Source organism: Sorex araneus, chromosome 1 (genome assembly GCF_027595985.1).
Source record: "Sorex araneus isolate mSorAra2 chromosome 1, mSorAra2.pri, whole genome shotgun sequence".
NCBI lineage: Eukaryota > Metazoa > Chordata > Mammalia > Eulipotyphla > Soricidae > Sorex > Sorex araneus.
Window position 1 is genome coordinate 81,346,382 of NC_073302.1, and position 21,839 is coordinate 81,368,220.

The following is a 21,839-nucleotide window of genomic DNA, read 5'->3' on the forward strand; positions in this document are numbered from 1 at the left end:
GATGCTGGAAATTGAACCCAGGTCAGCCACGTGCAAGGCAAAAATGCCCTACCCGCTGTGCTATCGCTCCAGCCCCAAGAGTTGTTTTTAAATACAAACTTTGTTTATTGGTTTTTAAGAAAAACTTCATGTAGTTGTTCAACTAATAATTTTAATCTTTGTGTCTTTTCCTTGTCAGATTTGCACTTTTTTTGGGGGGGGGTCACACCCAGCAATGCACAGAGGTTACTCCTGGCTCTGCACTCAGCAATCACCCCTGGCGGTGCTCAGGGGACCATATGGGATGCTGGGAATCGAACCCGGGTCGGCTGCGTGCAAGGCAAACACCCTACCCGCTGTGCCATTGCTCCAGCCCCAGATTTGCACTTCTTAACAGATTCTACTTCTGAATTCTTATTTTCTCAATTTTGAACATTTTGTCTGTACTTTATACAGAGTGTTAATGGAGACTACTTTTTAAGTCACTTCAAAGTTCGATAGTTCAAACAAAAATAGTGTTAGCAGTAACATCTAATTCTGAGCAAAAGAATACCACTCAAAATAATTTGAATTGTTTTAAAATTGAATATTGATGTTGAGCTTAATGTCTTAAGTTTTTTTTTTAATAAACTCTGCTTCCTAAAAGAGTAATCTTCTTCCCTCCTATAGCTGCAAGATTTAATTAATGATGTTTTGATTAATGTCTAGTTTACTGCTTCCTTTGCTTAGAGCAAAGTGTGTAGCCCTAGACAGTAAATGAGTGCGTTTATATTTCAACTAAGGGTTGCTTATGGACACCGAAGTTTTAATTCCATATATTTTTCATTTTTCACCCCAATTTTTTTCTTCAATCCTTTAATCTCAATCTTGTCTTGGGTTGTATTTAATCTGTGTTTGAACAGCATAAGAAAAATAAGGGGGAAAATGGTTACACAGAAACAGCAAATTATAACTTTCAAAACTATGTGGAGAAGCTGAGTTAAACTCACAAAGAGTTTGAGAATTTGAGTTTCAGTATATCTAGTAAGCAGTTGAAAATTTACACATTTGTTGAAAAAAAAAAGAGTTTTTAAGGAAAACTTAAATAAGCTTTCACTACTCAGCAGTGAGAGGGAAAAAAAAATGTGTATAGTGACCACTTCACACACTAGTTATCACAATTAGTGTTGGAGCAGATACTGTTTCCCTCACTTTACAGATGGGGAGAAGAAAGTGGGAGGAAACAAAATCACTTGCCCAAGGCTACAGTTTATTAAATTTGAACCCAGGTGGTTTGATTTATAGATACATCTTTAGTCACTGTATTGTAGGCTCTGAGATGTTACATGTGTATTATTTTGCTTATTGGACAACTGGTATTCACTGGAATAGAAACTGGTGTCTGTTTTTCATTTGTGTTAGGAATTCTCTCTGAAGTGTGAAATACTGAGTTTAATACAATGCACATTAAGTGATCCTGGAGAAAAAGTTCATTCAGACTTCTGGATTAGATTTTTCAGTAGTAATTTTAACTATACCTTGGCTTGTTTTTTTTTGACTTTAAAACCCACCTTTTTTATTGCAAACCACAACAGTTAATTAGAGAGAGAGAACAGAAGGGAATGCCCTGCCACAGTGGCAGGGCGGGGTGGGGGGAGATGGGATCGGGGAGGTTGGGAGGGATGCTGGGTTTACTGGTGGTGAAGAATGGGCACTGGTGAAGGGATGGGTTCCCGAACTTTGTATGAGGGAAGCATAAGCACAAAAGTGTATAAATCTGTAAATGTGCCCTCATGGTGATTCACGAATTAAAAATAAATAAATTAATTAAAAAAAAACCCACCTTTTTCATTCACATATTTTGTCATAAATGCAGTCAGAATGTTTAAAGTTATAAGCCATTTACCAGTATATTAAGCAGGTATTATTGAAGATCTTAGTTTTTAAAATGTGGATCATGGATAGTGTATCTCCATATAAATTGTTAAATTATGGACAGTATATATTGTATCTAAAGATTGACTCTTAAGGGTATCTTTTCCTTGATACAGTCTTTCTTTTTAAAACAAACTTTCAGCTAGTATGTTCAACACACCAGGAATGCAGAGCCTGTTGCAACAAATAACTGAAAATCCACAGCTTATGCAAAACATGCTGTCTGCCCCCTACATGAGAAGCATGATGCAGTCTCTGAGCCAGAACCCTGATCTTGCTGCTCAGGTTAGTAGGAATTGTATGAAGAAAGACTGCAATGTGAATGAAGAGTCTAATAAAATAATTGAGATTTTCTGCACATTCTTGTTGTGTCATCTTAACACAGTTGGGAAAAAAATTAACTGCATTTCTTCGCAATAAATAAGACTTAATAAATATTTAAGTGGCTGTTCACTAGCTAGAAAGAAGTGCAGCTTTATGTTCAGAAGGTAAATATAAAAGTTTTGAATTGTTGGCTTTCCTTGTGTAATATGTAAAATTGGAAGTTTTCAAAACTGATTGGGGTAACAATTTAAATTGTTAAGTTCTGTGTTAAGTTCTGTGGCTTTGAGGTATAGCTCTCCTTTTAAGATATATTTAGTGTAATGTAAATTTTGATTGTGATTTTGCTGATTAAATCACAGATTTGTGATAATAGGTTCAAAATAGGTATTAAGAAATTTTCAAAGTAGGGTGGGAGGATTTATAAAAACTATTTTCTTTCTAGTGTAGATTTCCTTTATTTCCCATTATTTTACTGGCCGGCAGTTAATTTTCTAGCTAAATAAATCTTTTTTTTTTTTTAACCATGCCTATGAAATATAGGGTTATCATCCCTAAATCCACATTTAAATTGGTTTTGGAATTACACATATAGTATACTTTGGGAGTTCTAAAATAGAAATATTTTGACACCCTTAAGGGGTTTTTGATAAAATTGCATTTTAAAGAACTGGGTGATTTGGATATACCCTTAGATTGAGAACCATTATACTTGTAAAGTCTTAAGAATGTGAAATAACACTTAATTTTGTCTGTAATTTATATTTGCATTGGGTGTAAAGAGAAGTGCAAGGAGGGTGGCACACATCTGGCTGTGTTCAGGGATCTGTCAGTGCTCAGGGCTCCAGATGCAACTTGAACCTGGGTTGGCTGTGTAGAAGGCACCCACTTAATCCACTTTGTATTTCTCTGACCCTTGCTATGTATATATATTTCTGTGTTTTTTTTTTTTTTTTTTTGGCCCATTGTGCTGAGGGCTTTTACCCGGCTCTGTGATCTGAGATAACTCCTGCCGTTCAGTGATGGGGACCATATGAGGTACCAGGGATCAAATTCATGTCAGCCCACATGCAAAGCAAGCACCCTACCTCTTGTATTATCTCACTGCCTTCCTCTTTTTAAAAGGAATTCTATAGTGATAAGAATTTGAGATTGTTTTCTTCATAGTTTATTCCCAACTCTAAAATTTGTTTTGAATAGTAATTTTCTTCATCAAATGAAATAGTTTTTATTTTCTGTGTGCACCATATTGATATATATATATGTATACATATATATATATGGTAGATGTTTCTGAGTTGTAATTCTCAGCAATAGCTTCTGCCTCTTTTAAGTTAATGGAATTTTAATTAAAGTTTAAAGGAAATTTTTTATATACTAATTATTTTGCATTTTGTCATATCTTGTGAAGAATTGTTTTAATAAAAATTCATGAGCCTGAGTAGTCAGTAATATCACACTTAACTGGCATGCTTAAAGTAATGAAAAATATGTAGAATGATAGTATGTTTTTGCTTTTTAGTATATTTGACAAATTTGTGTGTAGAAAATAACACTAATTTGCATTTCTTTTAAATTTCCATATTAGCAAACACATTTTCAGTCACTGAACATCAAGTACACTTTAAATCATTTAACAGTTTTTCATTTATAAAGTGTATTACACTAAAACAAAATGTAATAAAGAAGGCGTGATGTGGTTATATTTTATTATAGATAATTAAAAATAATTACAATGTTAATGGCAGGTTAAAGTCTGCCATTTTTCTATCCTAATTTCAGTTTTTAGATCAAAAGAATGAGTGAAAATAAATTGTTATATTGACAGGTAAGTTAGGAGAAAAACTACTAATCAAATAAGATAACAATGTCCTAAGAATGAGTAAGTTTAAGCTAACATGCTTTTCAGGTGATACGAAGTTTGAAAGATACTGCGATAACTTCATTAATGTGTTCCTGATTGATGATAATGAGATAGAGCCGGAAAGAAGCAGGCTTGTTGCTCTGCAGTTGTTAACTACTTTAAAGTGAAGTCTGGTCACTTGGAATGAATTCTGTGACCCATAACATTTCTGACTTAATGCTGTAGTTACTGTGTTCACTAAATGTCTTGTAATTTGTAAGTTAAGAGGGTGTTTTCTCTTTTTTTGTATTTGCGTATAATTAATCTCAAATATGGTTAACTCCTCGAGGGCAAAGATCATTTTCGACCCTAGACTTTGAACAGGTAAATAGTTACAGTAAACCATTGCTCATTGACTTTCTACTCCAACTGGGCAAACTAATAAAAAAAATTGTTTATTTTGAAGCTATGAGAGTTTATTCATTTCTGGTTTTGTTTTGCTTCTGATTCTCTTAATTTTTGCATATCTAACATGAGGTTAATGGTGACCCTGATTTTTAAATTCCTAATACCTGTTTGAGGGTTAAGAGACATGCTACTGTTTTCATCTCTGATGGTAGTGAGGTTAAATCTAGATTCTAATCTTGGTGTTCTCAAGTGGATTTTACATCTTTCAGGTCTAAAAGCATTTTACTGTTTCCCCCAGACGTCTGTTGGTAGCAGTTCTGGGCTTATTTTCACCTAGCAGCTCCATTTCTCTGACAAGTTGGTTGATTTTGTGCTGTTATTTTTCTGGACCTAATACTTGCTGTTTTGTAGGAGATAAGTAGAATAGTTCCAGATCTGGATTTGTCTTTGCTTGGCACTTGGGTGTTGAGGTGTTTAAGCATATTATGTATAGTTTCATGAAGTGTTGCTTCTTAAGTTTATGCTGTCAGTGTAGCAGAAAATGTTTCCTCAGGAATGCCAGCTACTCTTTTTAAGGCAAACATCTGCCTTTGCTCAAGGAAAAGCCTAAGAAAATGCCTCTCTCCTCTCTCTTTCTCTCTCTCTTTTTTAAGGGATATTGCATGCCATTATCATAATCATCATTCTCATTGAGAGAGAAGATGCACCCTTTATTTTTAGTTTAGTTTTGTTCTGGAGATTTCCTCTTGTGGACAGTAATTTCCCTTTTCCTTTTGCTCATTCTACCTTCCTTGCTTTTCAGCGCCAGGTTAGGCGCTCGAGGGAAGATAGACTATTAAACAAGGTACATTACTTGTTTCAAATATTTCCAGTTAAAATTGTTTGAACACTTGCCCCATAGATGATGCTGAATAACCCCCTATTTGCTGGAAATCCTCAGCTTCAAGAACAAATGAGACAACAGCTCCCAACTTTCCTCCAACAAGTGAGTAAGATAAGATGCTAGCTCTCTTTGGTAATGATTTGCTTGGAAAAAAAAAAAACAAACAACCTTAATCAATTTTCTTGCTCTTTGGCTGATAGCAAAACAGAATTGAGTTTGATATTGTCTATTTATGGAGAACTCAGCTTGATCTTAAACTAAGCCCCATTTCACTGCTGACCATTCGCTTGTATTTTTTGCACACAAATTCTGAGGAAAGGAACCTTTTTTTGGCTCTTGTGGATTTAGATTTTGAATGCTTTGTTAATACCATAAACCATTTTCTTTCACTTTACTAACTTTGAAGGGATTCATTGTGTCATGTTACACTTCATGGTTTTACTTATCTCAAGCGACAGGAGAGAGTTACCCTGTCCTGTTTTTCAGATTTGGTTTCTTTATAATGCTTTGATTCCTTCAAATTAATAAATATCTGTTTTCCACAGTGTAGATATCATTTCCCGAAACTCGGAATTACCTGGATTAGAATTGTCAGTGTTGTCATGTAAGGAAAGTTTTAATATAATTTGAGATTGCCATGGTATTTATTATTTTAAAAAGATAAAAGAGAGGGCACTCTTGGTGTTTTGAAACTGGTAGTTCAAGGGCTTTTAAGTATTAGGTAATTAGTCTCAGGCCTGTAAACTTATTCAGGGTTAGCTGGTGTCCTTCATGTATTATAATCTCAGCATAGTTCTTTTTGTCAGGTGGTGCGTAATTATTTCGTTATAACTCAGAACACATGTTTTAACTTCAAATTTGGAACTGTTGTTTTAGAGTGTGTGTTACTGGTAATATTGTTTTATCAGCAATAGGTAACACTTGGTCAGAAAGAGTATGTGGTGTTCAACAAACATATTGCCATGATATAAATAGTCCATTTGGAGGTTGTCGCTTCAAAATAATTTATTTCTCTACTGTTGGAGAAAGGTAATAGTTGTGGCTTCCAGAAGAGCTGATTATCTTTCATTTCAAAAAATGCTTTCAATGGTGGACTCGGAAGGTCAAATACTGATTTGCACACTAGGTTTCTGGTGAAAGAGGTGATTGTGTTTACTTTGAGAAAGAAACTCTCTAGAGTTTTAGGGTTTTCTCCAAAAACACAGCGAAAAGAAAAACATTTAAATTTAACTGTGACTGATTATTGTTTCCTCATTAACTACTTTTGTTTTTACTTCTTTCTTAGATGCAGAACCCTGATACATTATCAGCAATGTCAAACCCTAGAGCAATGCAGGCCTTGTTGCAGATCCAGCAGGGTTTACAGACTCTAGCAACAGAAGCTCCTGGCCTTATCCCAGGGTAAGCTGATTTCCTTATGAGAATTAGACATAGTATTCTTCTGGTTTTCCCTTGATCTTTTTTTTTTCTTAAAGATGTTTTCAAAGTTAAAAACACAATTGTTTAAAAAATTTCACTTTTACTGTATTAAAAATGTAACTTGTACCAGCCTCTTTTTTTTTTTTTTTTTTTTTTTAAGGGAAGGTTTGTCAGTGATTTGTGCTTTCTCCTAGGTTTACTCCTACTCTGGGGACATTAGGAAATACTGGAGGTTCTTCAGGAACTAGTGCACCCAGCTCTGCACCCAGTGAAAACACAAGCCCCACAGCAGGAACCACTGAACCTGGACACCAGCAGTTTATCCAACAAATGCTGCAGGCTCTTGCTGGAGTAAACCCTCAAGTAATGATGTGTTTTTATTCACGTCTTGCATTTATTAATGTGCAACATCTCATACAAGAAAGGAAAAGGGACAGTACCTTTTTTGTGTATTTTTGTTTATAATAAAAGGCACAGTAGTACTATAGTGATTATAAAACAGGTTTTACCAAAAAATACTACGTGTGGTACTAGAGGACACTTTAGTGTGGACACTAAAGGAAATGTTAAAGTTTTCATAAAGAAATGCTATACTATTCATTGCTTAATTTTTAGAACTGACTTGTGAAATTCCTTTTTTCTTATTCTCTCTTAAGAAACAAGTTTTTTGGGAAAATTACTTAAGAAGTACGTCAGAGAAAATAGAGATTTGGTTATCATTAATACCTTCAGGACACAATCTATATAGGTTTTTTGCTTTTGATTCAGGCCACCAAACCATGGTGGTCCTCAGGGACTACCCCTGGCTCGCCTGGCTGGGTGTGGGTCACTTCTGGTGGTACTGGGAACCACCTGTCAGATTGAAAACTGCATGCAAAGCATGTGCACAGCCTGTTAGCTTTCTGCCCCAGTATCCTATCTAGTTTTGTATTTTGACATACGAAGTCCTATTTCCATCCCACTGCTACCACCACCTGTGATAATGTTATATATTTCTACCTCACAAATAAAGCTAAAAATATGGACTTATTATAATGCTCCAACATCTGGAAATAATTTCATTGGCTTTACTAAAAATGAGCCTTTATACAAATAATGATTGCCCACGGGTTGTCTCCCTTCATGGCAAAAAACGTAGCATACTTTCTGATTTTAAACATTATTTAAGCCCATAATGGGTAGTATGCAAACATTTGTATTTCTGATCTCTAGTATAGTTTGTGACTCAGTAAATCATGAAGTTAATTTATTTTTATTTTTTTTTTTTTTGCTTTTTTGGGTCACACCCGGCGATATACAGGGGTTACTTTTGGCTCTTTACTCAGGAATTACTCCTGGTGGTGCTCGGGGGATGCTGGGAATCAAACCCAGGTCAGCTGCGTGCAAGGCAAACACCCTAACCGCTGTGCTATCGCTCCAGCCCCCATGAAGTTAATTTTTAAAAATTAGTTACTGAACAGAATTACTATATAGGCTCCTATACCAGAATTGCCAAGATTGAGTGATTGCTTTCATAGTTTGTCTTTATTTCTGAAGGAGAATTTGATCCTTAATTTTCAGGAGAATGAGGTATATTGTCTGTGGGCCTGAAATTGAAACTTTTTTTAAGGAAGACTTGGCTAATCACAGGTTGGTCAATTCAAGAGTTACAGATACAATATCTAGTTAAAATCTAACTCCAGAGGTGCTGGAGTGGTAGTACAGCAGGTACAGAGCTTGCCTTCCACATGACCAACCCTGGTTTGATCCCTGGCATCCAATGTGGTCCCCTGGACACAGCTAGGAGTAATTCCTGAATGCAGAGCCAGGGGTAAACCCAGAGTATTTATGGGTGTGTGCTCTCCCCCCCAGTATATTGGCATATAAATATTGCTACATTTTTGTATGTGTTCTTGAGCTTAGCTGTGTCTAATATGTGAGTATCAGGTATGTGGGTGGGTTCCTTGCCCAGGCATATGGCTTGGGGCAGGGGTGATGGGTTGGGGGAGAGTGTGAGCCTGCGTGCATGCATGTGCAGTACCAGAGTTGAACCTGGGTCTCCTGCATAGAAAGCATATACTCAGGATTATTGAGCTATCATTTCAACTCCTATACATTTTTTGTTTTTTGTTTTAATATGTTATTTGTTTTGGGGCCACACCCAGCTTACTCCTGGCTCTGCACTTAGGGATTACACCTGGTGGTAAGCTTTGGGGCCCTGTGGGGTGCCAGGATTGAACGCAGATCCGATGCTCTAAGGAATATGTCCTACATGGTGTACTGGCTCTGAGCTGCTAAACTTTTTAGAGCTGAGGTATATTAATGTTTTCGATACTGATTAGGTCTAAATTTAGGTCATTTGAAATGAGGAAATGAAGGTGCATATGAACATAAATAGGTTGAATAGTTCAGGAGAATTTTGTACCTTAGTAAGCCAGCATTACATTTAAACGCAGTTAAGTCATTTCAAATGTTAAATTTTAGTTTGGTATTATTTGTGTTATTTATATTGAATTTCCTTAGGATTTTTTTCTTTTTTCTTTTTCCCTTTCATAGCTTCAGAATCCAGAAGTCAGATTTCAGCAACAACTGGAACAGCTCAGTGCAATGGGATTTTTGAACCGTGAAGCAAACTTACAAGCGCTAATAGCAACAGGAGGTGATATCAATGCAGCTATTGAAAGGTTACTGGGCTCCCAGCCATCATAGCAGCATTTCTGTATCTTGAAAAAATGTAATTTATTTTTGATAACGGCTCTTAAATCTTTAAAATACCCACTTTATTTCATCTTGACTCTTGACATTTTGTGTGTTTAGAAACAAGCCCAATATGATTTTAAGGTGGAGTGCAGTAAGATGTGTGGAGTTGTTTGTTTTTGTTTTAGAACAGTGGGAATCAATGCTTTTTCATTTAAGGCTACTGCATGCATCAAACACTTCTGCATTTATGTAATTTTTAAAGAAAACATCACCTTTTGTAGTTGGGTGAACAAATTTTTGTCTTGCATCTGTCCAGTTTATTTGCTTTTTAAACATTAGCCTACGATAGTAATTTATGTAGAATAAAAGCATTTAAAAGAAGCAAATCACTTGCGCTCTATAATTTGGGGTAAAATACTGCTTATTGTGACTTTGGCATGTATTTTTGCAGACAAAATGCTGTAAGATTTATACTACTGACAGTTTTTGCTTTCTTTGTATACAGTATAGTTCTGCACTTTGGGACTGCATTTCTAGGAATACACTGCAATAGATTATCTGGACAAAACACCTATAACCAAAAAGTACAGATCAGGAAATTCTTTAAAGCTGTTTCCTAATTGTATAGAATCTTACAGCATCTTTGATAAACATCTCAGCAAAAGTGCCAGTTAGTAAGATTTGTTGAAAATATAGGAGAAGAACGGATTCTTAGAGGACATTTACTTGTACAGATGACATGATGTAATGTTTCAGCATTCATAGATTGACTGTAAATTACCTTAATCTTTGTGCTGACTGAGGGAACACTGTAGAATAACTCAGAAGTGCATTTGCATAGGACTTTTCAGCTTCTCCCATAGGTCATTTAACAAGCATTACAATTTGTAATTGAAATGTTGCTTTCACTGAAAGTGTCTTGATGTGTCAGTTATTTCTAATCGCCATATGAAAATTGAACAAACTTGCTGGGTATATCAGTTTTCTCATACCAGGGAGTACATGAATTTAAATGATTTGTGAGCTACTTGTTTCTGAAGTGTGTTGGTAGTTCTATTAAGAAATAGTTAAATATTGTGCTTTTCAGAGCCTCAGAGGGGGTATGGGGGTGGGGGGTATAATCTACCCTGTATTGGGCCAGCCTAAATAATAATACTGGCGGCAAGATTCTGTTTAGGGTTTCTGTGCATATAGCGTAGTAAAGAAGTATTCGAGGGTGAAAAAGAGCCGTTTAAACATTGAATACATTTGGCTGTTCTAACAGCTTTTTTCTTCCCTCCCCAAAGTTCTGTTTGTCTATCTCTCAAACTGTTGGGGTGGTACATTCCTTTAGGACCAATTAAACATGACTTTGGGGTCAGTAATATATTTGTCTGACTCTGGTTCAGTATTCTCTTAGGTGATTATATTCTCTGATGTACAGTTTCAGGAAATTAAAATGTTAAAGTAATGTAAAATGAGTTCAGACCAATAAAATCAAGGGAAACACAGTTGGATTCCATTACTCAATAAGTTGCTTGCTATTGAAACAGGTCAAGAGGTCAGGTTGGCCACCAGCCCGCGCAGTTTTGATACTTTCCCCATGAGGAAACATTTGAGAGTCAAGGTAGAGGCATGACTAGAGAAAGTCTGTATGGATGGTTTTTCATGTGTCTGTGCTCTCTCTGCCTTATGCCTCTGTCTGGTTTAAAGAACTTTTGTACTGGCTAATGGTGGTATACTGTGTGGGGTAGTGTCGTAACCAGTTTGACAATTTATTAATCACAAAATAACAATAAATCTCTAGCTTTTACACTTGGTTTGTCTTGCTTCTTTTATAGAAAAACAAAAGATGTGAGACTCTTGGAGTTGACTTATCCAAAATTTTTATCACACATTATTCTTTATTTTTAAGCTTTCACAGTTAAAATGTGCAAATACATTCTTTTGTATTTAAAAATAATAGCCACTGGGTAGTCAGATTAGTGACCCGTGCTCTGTGGAGTTTTTTCTTTTAGGATTTCCCCGTCTCCCGTAATTTGACTTTACGAAGTAAAGACATGATTTCTTTGTGAAAGTGATGGTAAGATTTATGCAGCATATTGGGCTGGTTCTTTGTACTTTTGAACAACTGCTGCAGTTTATTTTGGTGTGGTGTTTTTTTTTTTTTAATTCTGGTATGTTTATCTTAGAACTGAGTAGCTTTTAAACAGTTCAGATTACTTAGAGCTTTCAAAGTCATTTAAAGAACACTAAGTATCTTATGGATATAACTTTTCTTATTGGGGTATTTATTACAAATTGAATACAGAGGAGCAGTTTGAAAATAAAATTTCAGGTCTTTACACAAAAGAAGGAATATTTGCGATTTAACGAAGAGTAGTAAATACTGATCAGTCAGGCACATGTCGACTAGCGTCTGTTAAGTGTGCAGACGTGGCTTAAATATACCAGTGAAAACTTTGGTGTGAGGAGACATTACTTTGTTATTTAGTAGATCACAGCTACATAGGACAGTGGATAAAATATTAACAATAGTAATAATAGGGAAGGGTGGGCTGTCATGTCTATTCTGCAGGGATACATTGTACTGTACATTTACTTTCTTACAGATTAACATTAAATTAGACATGTTAAAAATTATAAGATGGGGGCCTAGAGCAATAGTATAACAGATAGGACATTTGCCTTGCATGCAGCTGACCTGGGTTCGATCCCTGGCATCCCATATGGTCCCCCAAGCACCACCACGAGTAATTCCCGAGTGCAGAGCCAGGAGTGACCCTGAGCATCATCAGTGTTACCCAAAAAGCAAAAAAAAAAAAAACAAAGTGGCAAGATGGCCTATTAAAAATTTAACCCTACATGTACCTCACATCTGGATGTCTGCAAGTATCACCAATGGCTCACTTTGATGTCACATGAGACAGACTATGCCATCAGATACGTACAAATTGGTTTGGTAGATAGAAAACTGCCATGTAATTGAAAATTCCTTATTGATCATTTAAAATTTTAATTTGTGCTTATTGAAAGGATTTATTTAATGAAGACACCAGATCCAAGTAATCCTAATTGCAGCGCCAGTGTGAACATATTAAGAGTCTAGAAATTTGTTTTACTTACCAGGTAGATTGCTGAAACTCATGGAGCACATGCCTAGAATGTGCAGAGCCCAGACCTAGATCCCTAGCACTTCTTGACTGCTAGGGCGGTATTCCTTTTTCCTTTACTTCTTTGAGGTTATACCATTTTCTGTGAACGTGCTTCTAGAGAACCTATTCTTAGTAAATTTTCACTTTTCCAGTAGGTGTAACAGAAATATTGCACCTAGTATTCCTTTCTAGATTTTCGTCCATCTTCTTTGACTTATACAACCTGCTGTCTCTTGTAGGCTCGGTTCTGAATTCTTCTTAAAGTTTCTTCAGTGGTCTTATCTTCAACTGTTAATACTGTCAGCTATTACGTTCTTTCTCATGTGCATCTTAGTTTGGGGGGGTCAGCTTTGAAATTTTCTTAGCATTTACTTAGGTAGCATTGTTTTCCTCTTCAGCCTTTTTTGTATCTTTAATCACCAATAGGTAGCCATTGCTTAACCAAGTCAGTATTTATTGAATACCTGTTAAATGCCAGACTCTGTGTTGAGTATAGCAGTAAATTAGTAAAATTCTTTTTCATAAGGAGTTTTTACATAGTAGAATGTGGGGAGACTATATAAAATACATGCTTGTAGGACTTAACGCTTGGTGGTGAAATAAAGAGTAAGATGGCTGATTCAAGAAGAATCTTTTTACATGGTAGTCATGTGTCAGTAGGGATTTTTAGGATATGTGAGTAAAATCTTTGTAGAGCAACTAATAAAAGGCACTAATATGATAGTATTTTTGAGTGTGTTTTCAGAACATAGGTTGTTCCATGTGGACAGGATAGCCAGGAAGAAAGTTTTCTAGAAGATGTAATCAGTGAGAAGGGGATAGTGAGTGGTTTGGGTATTTAAGATAGAAGACTTTATACTGTAATTTTTGTTTTCAATTTAAAAATGCAGGGTTGATTTTAGAGTTGGAGAAAAATTGTATTTCTAATAAGATTTCATGTGAGACTAACTAGGGAGACTAGGGTGGACAAGCAGAGTGTTGCATGAGGTAGCAATCTGGTGAGAGAATTCAGGTTGGTAGGAGCAGGGAGTCAAGAGTTGGGTATATTTGGAAGACAGAGGCAGTAGGTTTTACAGCCGGATAAATCAAGTTTATAATCTCCATGTGATAAAGCATTGACATAGAGATATGCAAGAAGAGATTCAAGATATAAACACGATACATAACTTTTATGTGTATAAAGATGGTTTACTTTAAAGCCAAGGACCCTATATCACTGGTTATCAGCCAAAATGATGTGTTCCCAAGGACGCTTTTGGCATTGTCTGGAGCTTTGACATCATGATTGGGGCTATTGATGGCTTCTTGTTGAGTAGAGGCCAAAGATGTGAAAGACTCTCTGAGGCACCTGACCGCTCTCCATAGCACAAGACTTATCTGGTCCCAAAGAGAAATAGTGCCAAGATTGAAAATCCTGAAGAGATCAATTTCAGAGAGTGGATGTTATTAAGCACATTTGGAAAAATGAAGCCTTGATTTATCTAATTCAGTCAAGGAGATGAGAGGAAACCAGCTAAGGAAATGCAAAAAGCATGAGAAAAAAGATGAGAACCTAGAGATTCTTGAAAGGTAAGACACTTTTGCAGGGAAAGTAAATGAGCTGTTACATGCTATTGCTTCAAATATTCATCGTGGACTGAAGTTTGACCTGTGAATTTTGTAATGTGAAGGATTGCCCTGATTAGAGAATTGAGGGTAAAATTCTGATTAAAGTGGATTAAGGTGAAGTATTGGGAGATGGAATTCCTATAGCATCTTTGTATTCTAATTTGTATGTGTAGGTGGAGAGTACAGGGTTATTTTCTAGTAAGATACGAAGGGGAAGGAATTACTGCTAAAACTTAATTGCCAGGGTAGTACAATGGGTGGAGTGCTTGCCTTGCACATGGTCCAAGTTCTATCTCTGGCACCTCATATGGCCCCAAACCATCCAGGAGTAGCCCTGAGCACTTGCTGAGTGACCAAAACAAAAATTAATTGCCAGAGGAAGTTAATTTTAAAGCATCCGTTTGACCTTTGTGAGTCGTGAGATGAAGGGTTGCATAGTCCTTCTGGCTATCATTTCCCTTGGTTGGAGCTGCCATCACTTGTCAGGAGTGGGTGTTCTCAACATGCTTACCTGAACTGCTCTTGTGTGGCCAACCCTTCTAGAAATTTGCTTCATTCTAACAGCTTTGCTTCAGAAACATTTAGTAGAATAGGTTGAGCTTGCCAAATAAGTGACAACAGTGAAGCACATCCTCAGGTTGTAGTTTCGATTATGCATGCTAATGATTCTTTTTCTGACTCTTTAATTATAACTTACCTTGCTCTGGTTCTACAATCCAGTCTTCCTTGCTTGACATTATAGAGCTTGGCATACATAGGGGGTCTCTTTATATTTTTGATCAAAAGTCCAAAGCTGTATAAAGGCCCTAGATACCTTTTGGTTTGTTTTTTGGACCATACCCAGAAATGGCTCAGGGGTTACTCCTGGCTCTGCATTCAGGAATTATTCCTGGCGGTGCTCAGGAAACCGCATAGGATGCCAGAGATTGAACCTGGGTTGGCCACGTGCAGGACCCGTATAGGGCAAGCCTACCTGCTTTACTGTCGCTGTGGCTCCACCCTATTTAATAGAATACATAGTTAATAAAAGTCTAGCACTGTACCATTGTTGTCCTGTTCATCGATTTACTCGAGTGGGCACCAGTAATGTCTCCATTGTGAGACTTGTTACTGTTTTTAGCATATCGAATACAGCATGGATAGCTAGTCAGGCTCTGCTGTGTGGGCGGGATACTCTAGGTAGCTTGCTGGGCTCTCCAAAAGGGAGAGAGGAATCAAACCCGGGTTGGCCGCATGCAAGGCAAACGGTCTACCTGCTGTGCTATTGCTCCAGTCCAATAAAAGTATATTCAAGGTAAATATTTTTAAATAGAATTCACAGCCAGGAAGATGACTCAAAGGGCTGTAGCTTTTGCTTTGCATGGAAGAGCCTCAGATTCCCATAACCATGTTCTCCTAAATACTGCTGGGAACATCTTCATTCAACTAACTACTGACCTACTCTAGTGCTGGAGGGTATAGGCTATGCAGAGTTCAAGTGGGGGGCTCTGTGGCTATTCTGGATGCACTTTTTACTGGGGGAGAGGGGTCTTCCCAAGTTGTGTTCAGGACGCCCCACTCCCTCATCTCTACAGCCAACCAGGCCAACTGTTCGGGTCCTGCCCTGCTGGGGATGACCCTGGAGCCTCACCTGCTGATCCTCAGGAGGCCACCAGCTTTGATGCAAATAAATGGGAGTAGGGCATTAGTGGCTATTGGGAGCAGTAGGTAACTTGAAAATTGCCTTGGAGAACCAAAGATCTTTGGCTGGCGAAGGAGAGATGATTGAATAAAATGGGACATATACTTTGACAACAAAATAAGGGTTACAGAAGGGGAATAGTGGTCGAGATAGGAGTGGGATTACCTGGGTGACCCTGATGGTGACTCAGGAGCCTCCAGGACCACAGCTGTTGATTGTTAGCAAAGAGTAATTATGCATTTGATGGTGGGTATGGTGTGGCATATACAATCAAAGTGTACCTCAATTTGAAATACCAAGTTTAAAAAGTATATTCTCTATAGATACTGGAGCTGGAAAATGCAAAAAAAATAAGTATTGATAAAGCAGGAGTGAAACTTAAAAATATACCTAATTCGGTCAGTCATTTCATTTACATGAAAAATCCAAGATGTGTGTACATCCACAGAAAAAGTTTAAAAGGTTGTATTGCAAGGATAAAATGGTGAGGATAATGGCTAATGGGGTTCCCTTCTGAATGGCTTGAAAAGTACTGGGTGACTTTTCCAGTACCTAATTCATTGTACAATATTTAGTAAGTAGTCGTCACTATTTCTCCCCCGTAAAAGCAGGGACTTGGCAGAAGAAAACTCTACTTCAGCAACACGTCCCCCTTTCCAGGATTAAGTTTGTGGTAAATTTAAGATGGAAGAATGCTCTCATTAAGCAGTGAGATTTGTGATGCTTACCCTGAATTTGGGTAAGAATTGCTGGGCCTTTAAAAAATGGGAGAAGTAATAAGGCTTTAAACTTACAGCTTTCATTTTTTAAAAAATACTTGAAACTTACCAGGTCATAACAAAGCACAAGCAGCCTTGTTAGAAAAGTCTTTGTGTGGAGACAAACTGATATGCCCAACTGCAGTCTCAAAAAAAAAAAACCAGCAACTGAACAGCCATGTGTGCTGGAAAGTAAACTTAAATTCCAGCTGCGCTAGCTATGTTCCCCATGCACAAACCAAATAGCAGAATTTATTTAAAACATGAAGCTTTGGGGTTATAACACAGTGGATATTTCTCCTATCTCTGGCTTGCAGTGTTAGTAACATATGCCTGAATAGCCTTTCCGTTTTTTTGGGGGGGGGGAGAGAGGAGAGGGGGAGGAAGGGGAAGGGGGGAGAGAGAGGGAGGAGTGTGCACGCGCACATACATTGTGAGTATTCATACAGACATGGGTATCTATGGATATGTACTAATATATTCTAATTAGTGTATACATACATTGTGCACATACATTGTGAGTATATATTCATACAGACACAAGTATATACTAATAGTGTTTCTGCTTTTGTTGGCTGGATTTTACATGTTAAGAATTTACCATTTTGAAGTATTTCAGTTATGCTTAGTAATTTTATTGTTATCACAGTCATCACTATTAATTCTAGAACATTTCCATTATTCCCCCTTTCCCCCAAAGAAATGCTGCCCAGCTCCTGTCTTCCCTACTTCCTTGAAAAACCACTGATTGCTTTCTGTGAATTTTCCTGTCTTACAAATAGAATCAACTAATATGTTGTCTATTGTCCTGGCTTTTATCACTAAACATAATGCCTTATTGCATTCATCCATGTTGTAGCATGTAACAGGCCTTCATTCTTTTTTATGGCTGAGTAATAATACTTTATTATTGTGTGAGTAAACGGGATTGCTGGTAAACTTAATGACTTTAAAGACAAATGTCTCTACACTCATTCCATATATGTATTTACTTACTGAGAAGAATTTGAAAACCTTTATTTCCCCCTGCTAAGAGAACCATGCAAGGGAAGACCAGCTAGGCTTTATGAAATACTGTATCTGTGGTTTACTCTACCTCGGATCATATAACTCAAGAGTATCCTTAGTAGAGAAAGGGAATTGTTTCCCTACCCCCTCAGTTTCTTCTACCTGTTACACCAAGTTAAATCAGCCACTAATCCCCACTCACCTGCCCAGAGCTTCATTTAGGCTGATAGATAACCGTGACCTTTTAAAGTTTTTCAGTGCATCTGTCCCAGATTAGGCCTCTGTCCATCCCTGAACTTCATTATTGAAAAGCCTCTCTTCTGGTTGTGGCATTGTGGTATCAGCACAGTTTGGAGAGCTAGGCATAGTCCTGTTGTCAGAGGTTACCCTGCAGTTCTCAAGCCAGGCTGCTCATCAGTGTTGCTGTGAATATTTCTGTTCCAGAGACCTCAGCCCCTCCTAATCAGTGTTGGCTGGATAGGTTTTGGGGAGGAAGAAGATATCTGAGTAAGTTCCTCAGGTAAGTGTATCATGCAGCTGAGGCTGAGAGCTACTGTATTTCTTTTATTTTCTGTCCTTGTCCCTGATGTGGGGGTGGGGGAGCTGGACAAGCTGAGACCTAGAATGATTGCACGGCTGTGGAGGAGCCATGGCAGTCTGGTTCAAGTCTTGCATTAAAGGAAGTACTTTGGCATTTAGTCTGGGATGGGAACGGGGGCACAGACTTCTATCCTCCTTTATCTATTTTCAAGGCCCCGCTCACATCCTTCCTGTGCATCCTTTACTCAGATAATCTGGTATCTTCTCACCCTACCTTCCCACCCAGCCACTAGAGATCCTGGGCTTTGGAGTCTCAGGCCCTCCCTGGTGACCATCACAGCATCCAGTATGGCACTAAGAACAATGTACCGATCTTTCCTCTAATTGTGGAGCTCACTCGCCCAGCAAGGATGTACTGACTGGACAGCTTCATGACCTCAACCTTAAATATATAAACCAGAGATTGGCAAATGGTGCCCTAAATAGCATGGCAGAGAGAATACAGGTGCTGCATTTTGACCAGCCACCAGAAGGGCCCTTTCATTCCACTTGTTCCATCAACACCTCACACATTACATATGCAGTTCTTGAGCGACTGCCTTTGTGAAAGAAAAGAGTATCTGTCTGCCCAGGACCAACCAGTGGGCAAGCAGAGTGGCTGGGTGCTGGGGCACTGGCTTGGACAGAGAACACTGAACCTTATTCCTAAAGCCCATGGCAAAAAGCTTCAACTAGACTATGACAGTCAGATTCTGCTTCCCTATGTGGTGTTTAGTTGATGCCAGGAATGAATCTTCAACATCCCCTATCATTTCACACTGCCCAGCAACTGTCTGCTCATCACTGCCCATTGGTATGACTAAAGCAGCTTAGTGCTATTCGCCAGCGTTTGCCTAGAAGGGCGAGTGGTGTCTTTCATGGCAGAATAGGCATATTGACACCTGCCTGGTTATTGTTCACTCCAGTTCTGCCTTTACAATTTATTATATAATTGTGAACTTTATAAGTGCATTGTCTGTTTTGAAATAACTCAAGAAAAGGCTATAAAATAACTTGGCGATTGTTTTGTACTAAGACCAGTTTTCAGGAGTTGCCAGGATAGTCAAATTTAATTTATTTGAATACAGAAATGATCAGAATGTTTAAGATTATGGTTTACAGTATTAATGATCAATATTACTCTAATCATTTGATTGAGTCACATGAATTCTTGAAGCTTTTACTTTCAAAGTTACTTCTCATCTACCAATGTACAGTGGCATCACAGATTCCTAAAAGTACACCCAAACAAGCGCTTACTGGTTACCTTAATTTAGAATACAGTACTGAACATGATCTGGCACGGGGTTGAGATTTTTGCTTAATTCTGTTTAGAACTACTGACTAGAAAAGATTCTTGGTTTTATTTTTTCCATAATTGTAGTGATTATCTCTGAAAGAGTTTTGTCCACACTGATTTGGATGAAATTTTCTGGAGCTGAAGGTGGCTCTAGAGTATCAAACTGGGACTGCAATAAATTAGGGGACATGAAATGGCCTTTTCTTTTGCATAAACGTTCAGCAATAACCTCTGATGACCCACTGAGATACACCACCAGGAGCTTCACCTCCGCTGACTCTTCCTCCTTCCCAGACTCAGCAGACTTCTGAGAGTTACTGTCCTTTCCTCCGATTAAGATGTCTCGGTACATTTTCTTAAGAGCCGAGCATGCTAGAACCACAGGTTGTCCTGAAGTTGTATCTCTGTTTAAAAAGTCAGAGAAAGGAATGAAAGCATTTAAAGTACAGTTCAGCCATGAGCAACATGGGTCTACTTATATTTGGGTTTTCTTATAAACAGGAATATTCTTATAAAATTACACAATACAGTGAGTTCATTTCCCATGTGATTTTCTTAACATCTTTGTTATAAGAGTACAGCATAAAATGTAGGATCAAAATGTTATTCGTTAGGCTTCGTGTCAGCAGGCAATGGTAATAAGATTTGAGGGAGTTAAAGTTCTGATTGGATTTTTTACTCTGCTAATGAAAGTTTATCATGGTAGCTCATATGTAAGTGCTCTCCAGGTATTTTGCTCCTGTGTACTTGTGCAGTATCAGCTCAGTCCTAGTGTGTGGATCAGCTGCCAGGAGGCTGTGCAACACACATAGCTATTTCAGGTTCTCCATGGGTGTTCAGGGATATGAATTTCACAGCTGGTTTCTCCCAGTTCTTAATACTACAGTATGCTGGGCAAAAATCTGGAGAAGCTCTCTGTATACCGCTGTAAGAAGTACAAAAGAGGGTCCCTGCTCTTTGTGGTCATGCACAAAAAAGTTCAACACAGAGGCAAATGACAAGGCACCAAGAAGGGAAAATCAGTGTGTGGTCAAAGACAGCAGGAGACTGAGTCATGGCTTCTACCCAGAACCATGTTGCACCCATCCCTGAAATCTTGGGGGCTTGGGAAGGGACTCCAGTATAGAGGGGAAGGTTAACTGCTAGCGTGGAAACTTAAGACCAGGTTCACATTCTAGCTGTGCATTCTTAGGGGGCCCTTGGTAGTAATGACCAACAGTCTGCGGACCATGTAGATGGAACTATAAACGTGTGTCTGGATCTTCTGGCACTTTGCAGGGGGCAGGTGTGGACGCATGTTTATTCTGAGTCTGGCTCTGCTCCAGCTTCTCTGAAAATCATTTTTGCTTCCATCTCAGGTCAGCACATTGGGACTGATTGAGAGTTCTTAAATCCTGGAGCTCTAGACGTCAAAACCGTAGACTGATGCAAAGATGAGGCTGACACCTCCGCCAAGTGTAGTGTGAGATTAGCTTGGATGATACTAGGCTCCTAAAAAGGAGTTTATCTTACAAAGCAAAATTTATAACACACACCTTGCCTTTTCTCTTTACTCCATGTCCTAACCAGAATCTCCTGGTATCAGGCAGATGGGTGGAGGAGGTATGCTACAGAGCCGGACAATTTGGAGACTCCAATTCTGGTGGCCAACTGCTGACCACAAATGATCTTAGGTTCTCTGGGCTCAGAGGGGGAAGAAAAGGTACTGAGATACAGCTGAAACAATGCTACAATTCATTGGTTATTGTTTGGGCATTTACTTTATGTCTTAACATACTGTTAGAGGTGCTAATCATGCTGCATCTTGTCAATAACTCAAAATAGTTAGGGATATTTATCCCCATTTTCAGATGTAGAAACAGACTATGAATGCCATGTATCTGACCAAGATTCCCAGGTAATAGTTGTGGAGCTGTTCAGGATTGTCTCCAGAATCCAGCTAAACTACATGTTTATGCCTGAATAAAATCATCAGGTGTACTGGGGGGAGAGGGGACGCAGAGAGAGTACAGTGGGTAGAGTACTTGCTTGCCCATGACTGTACTGGCATTGAGCTGGAGAGTAGTGATTGCTGTGTGTAGAGATAGGAATAAGCCCTGAGCACCTCTGGGTGTGGCCCAGAAATAACAAAATCATTAATTACTTGGTAGAAGTGTATTTTATTCTGATCTCTGTCATCTATCTGTTGCCATTTCAAGAACCTGCTTTTGCACTTTCTGCTAGGCTTTCCATACTTAGTGCTTAGGCCAAGGCTCACCCTCTCTTACCTTAGTAATATGTCGTGTAATTTGCAGAGCCATGGAATTCTGTCCTGAAATTAAAGCA

At 38.2% G+C, this 21,839-nt stretch overlaps 2 protein-coding genes across 9 annotated transcripts in view; one reads left to right on the top strand and one right to left on the bottom strand.

Moving 5' to 3' along the window:
- Nucleotides 1-11,238, top strand: part of UBQLN1 (ubiquilin 1) — a 44,087-nt gene extending 32,849 nt beyond the window's left edge. Inside the window, exons 7-11 of one of the 2 annotated variants that reach the window (XM_055135502.1) lie at nucleotides 2,036-2,178; nucleotides 5,367-5,450; nucleotides 6,634-6,749; nucleotides 6,962-7,130; nucleotides 9,303-11,238. In XM_055135502.1, the coding sequence (XP_054991477.1) occupies nucleotides 2,036-2,178; nucleotides 5,367-5,450; nucleotides 6,634-6,749; nucleotides 6,962-7,130; nucleotides 9,303-9,455 (665 nt within the window). In that variant the 3' untranslated portion in view covers nucleotides 9,456-11,238. The remainder of the gene's footprint in view (nucleotides 1-2,035; nucleotides 2,179-5,366; nucleotides 5,451-6,633; nucleotides 6,750-6,961; nucleotides 7,131-9,302) is intronic. The other variant, XM_055135508.1, reaches the window with a different exon arrangement.
- Nucleotides 11,239-17,038: 5,800 nt separating this feature from the next.
- IDNK (IDNK gluconokinase) overlaps nucleotides 17,039-21,839 on the bottom strand; it is a 30,090-nt gene continuing 25,289 nt past the window's right edge. For all 7 annotated transcript variants that reach the window (XM_055120822.1, XM_055120839.1, XM_055120829.1 and 4 more), the window contains 2 exons: nucleotides 21,782-21,825; nucleotides 17,039-19,918 (listed from right to left, as the gene is read on the bottom strand). In XM_055120822.1, the coding sequence (XP_054976797.1) occupies nucleotides 19,552-19,918; nucleotides 21,782-21,825 (411 nt within the window). In that variant the 3' untranslated portion in view covers nucleotides 17,039-19,551. The remainder of the gene's footprint in view (nucleotides 19,919-21,781; nucleotides 21,826-21,839) is intronic.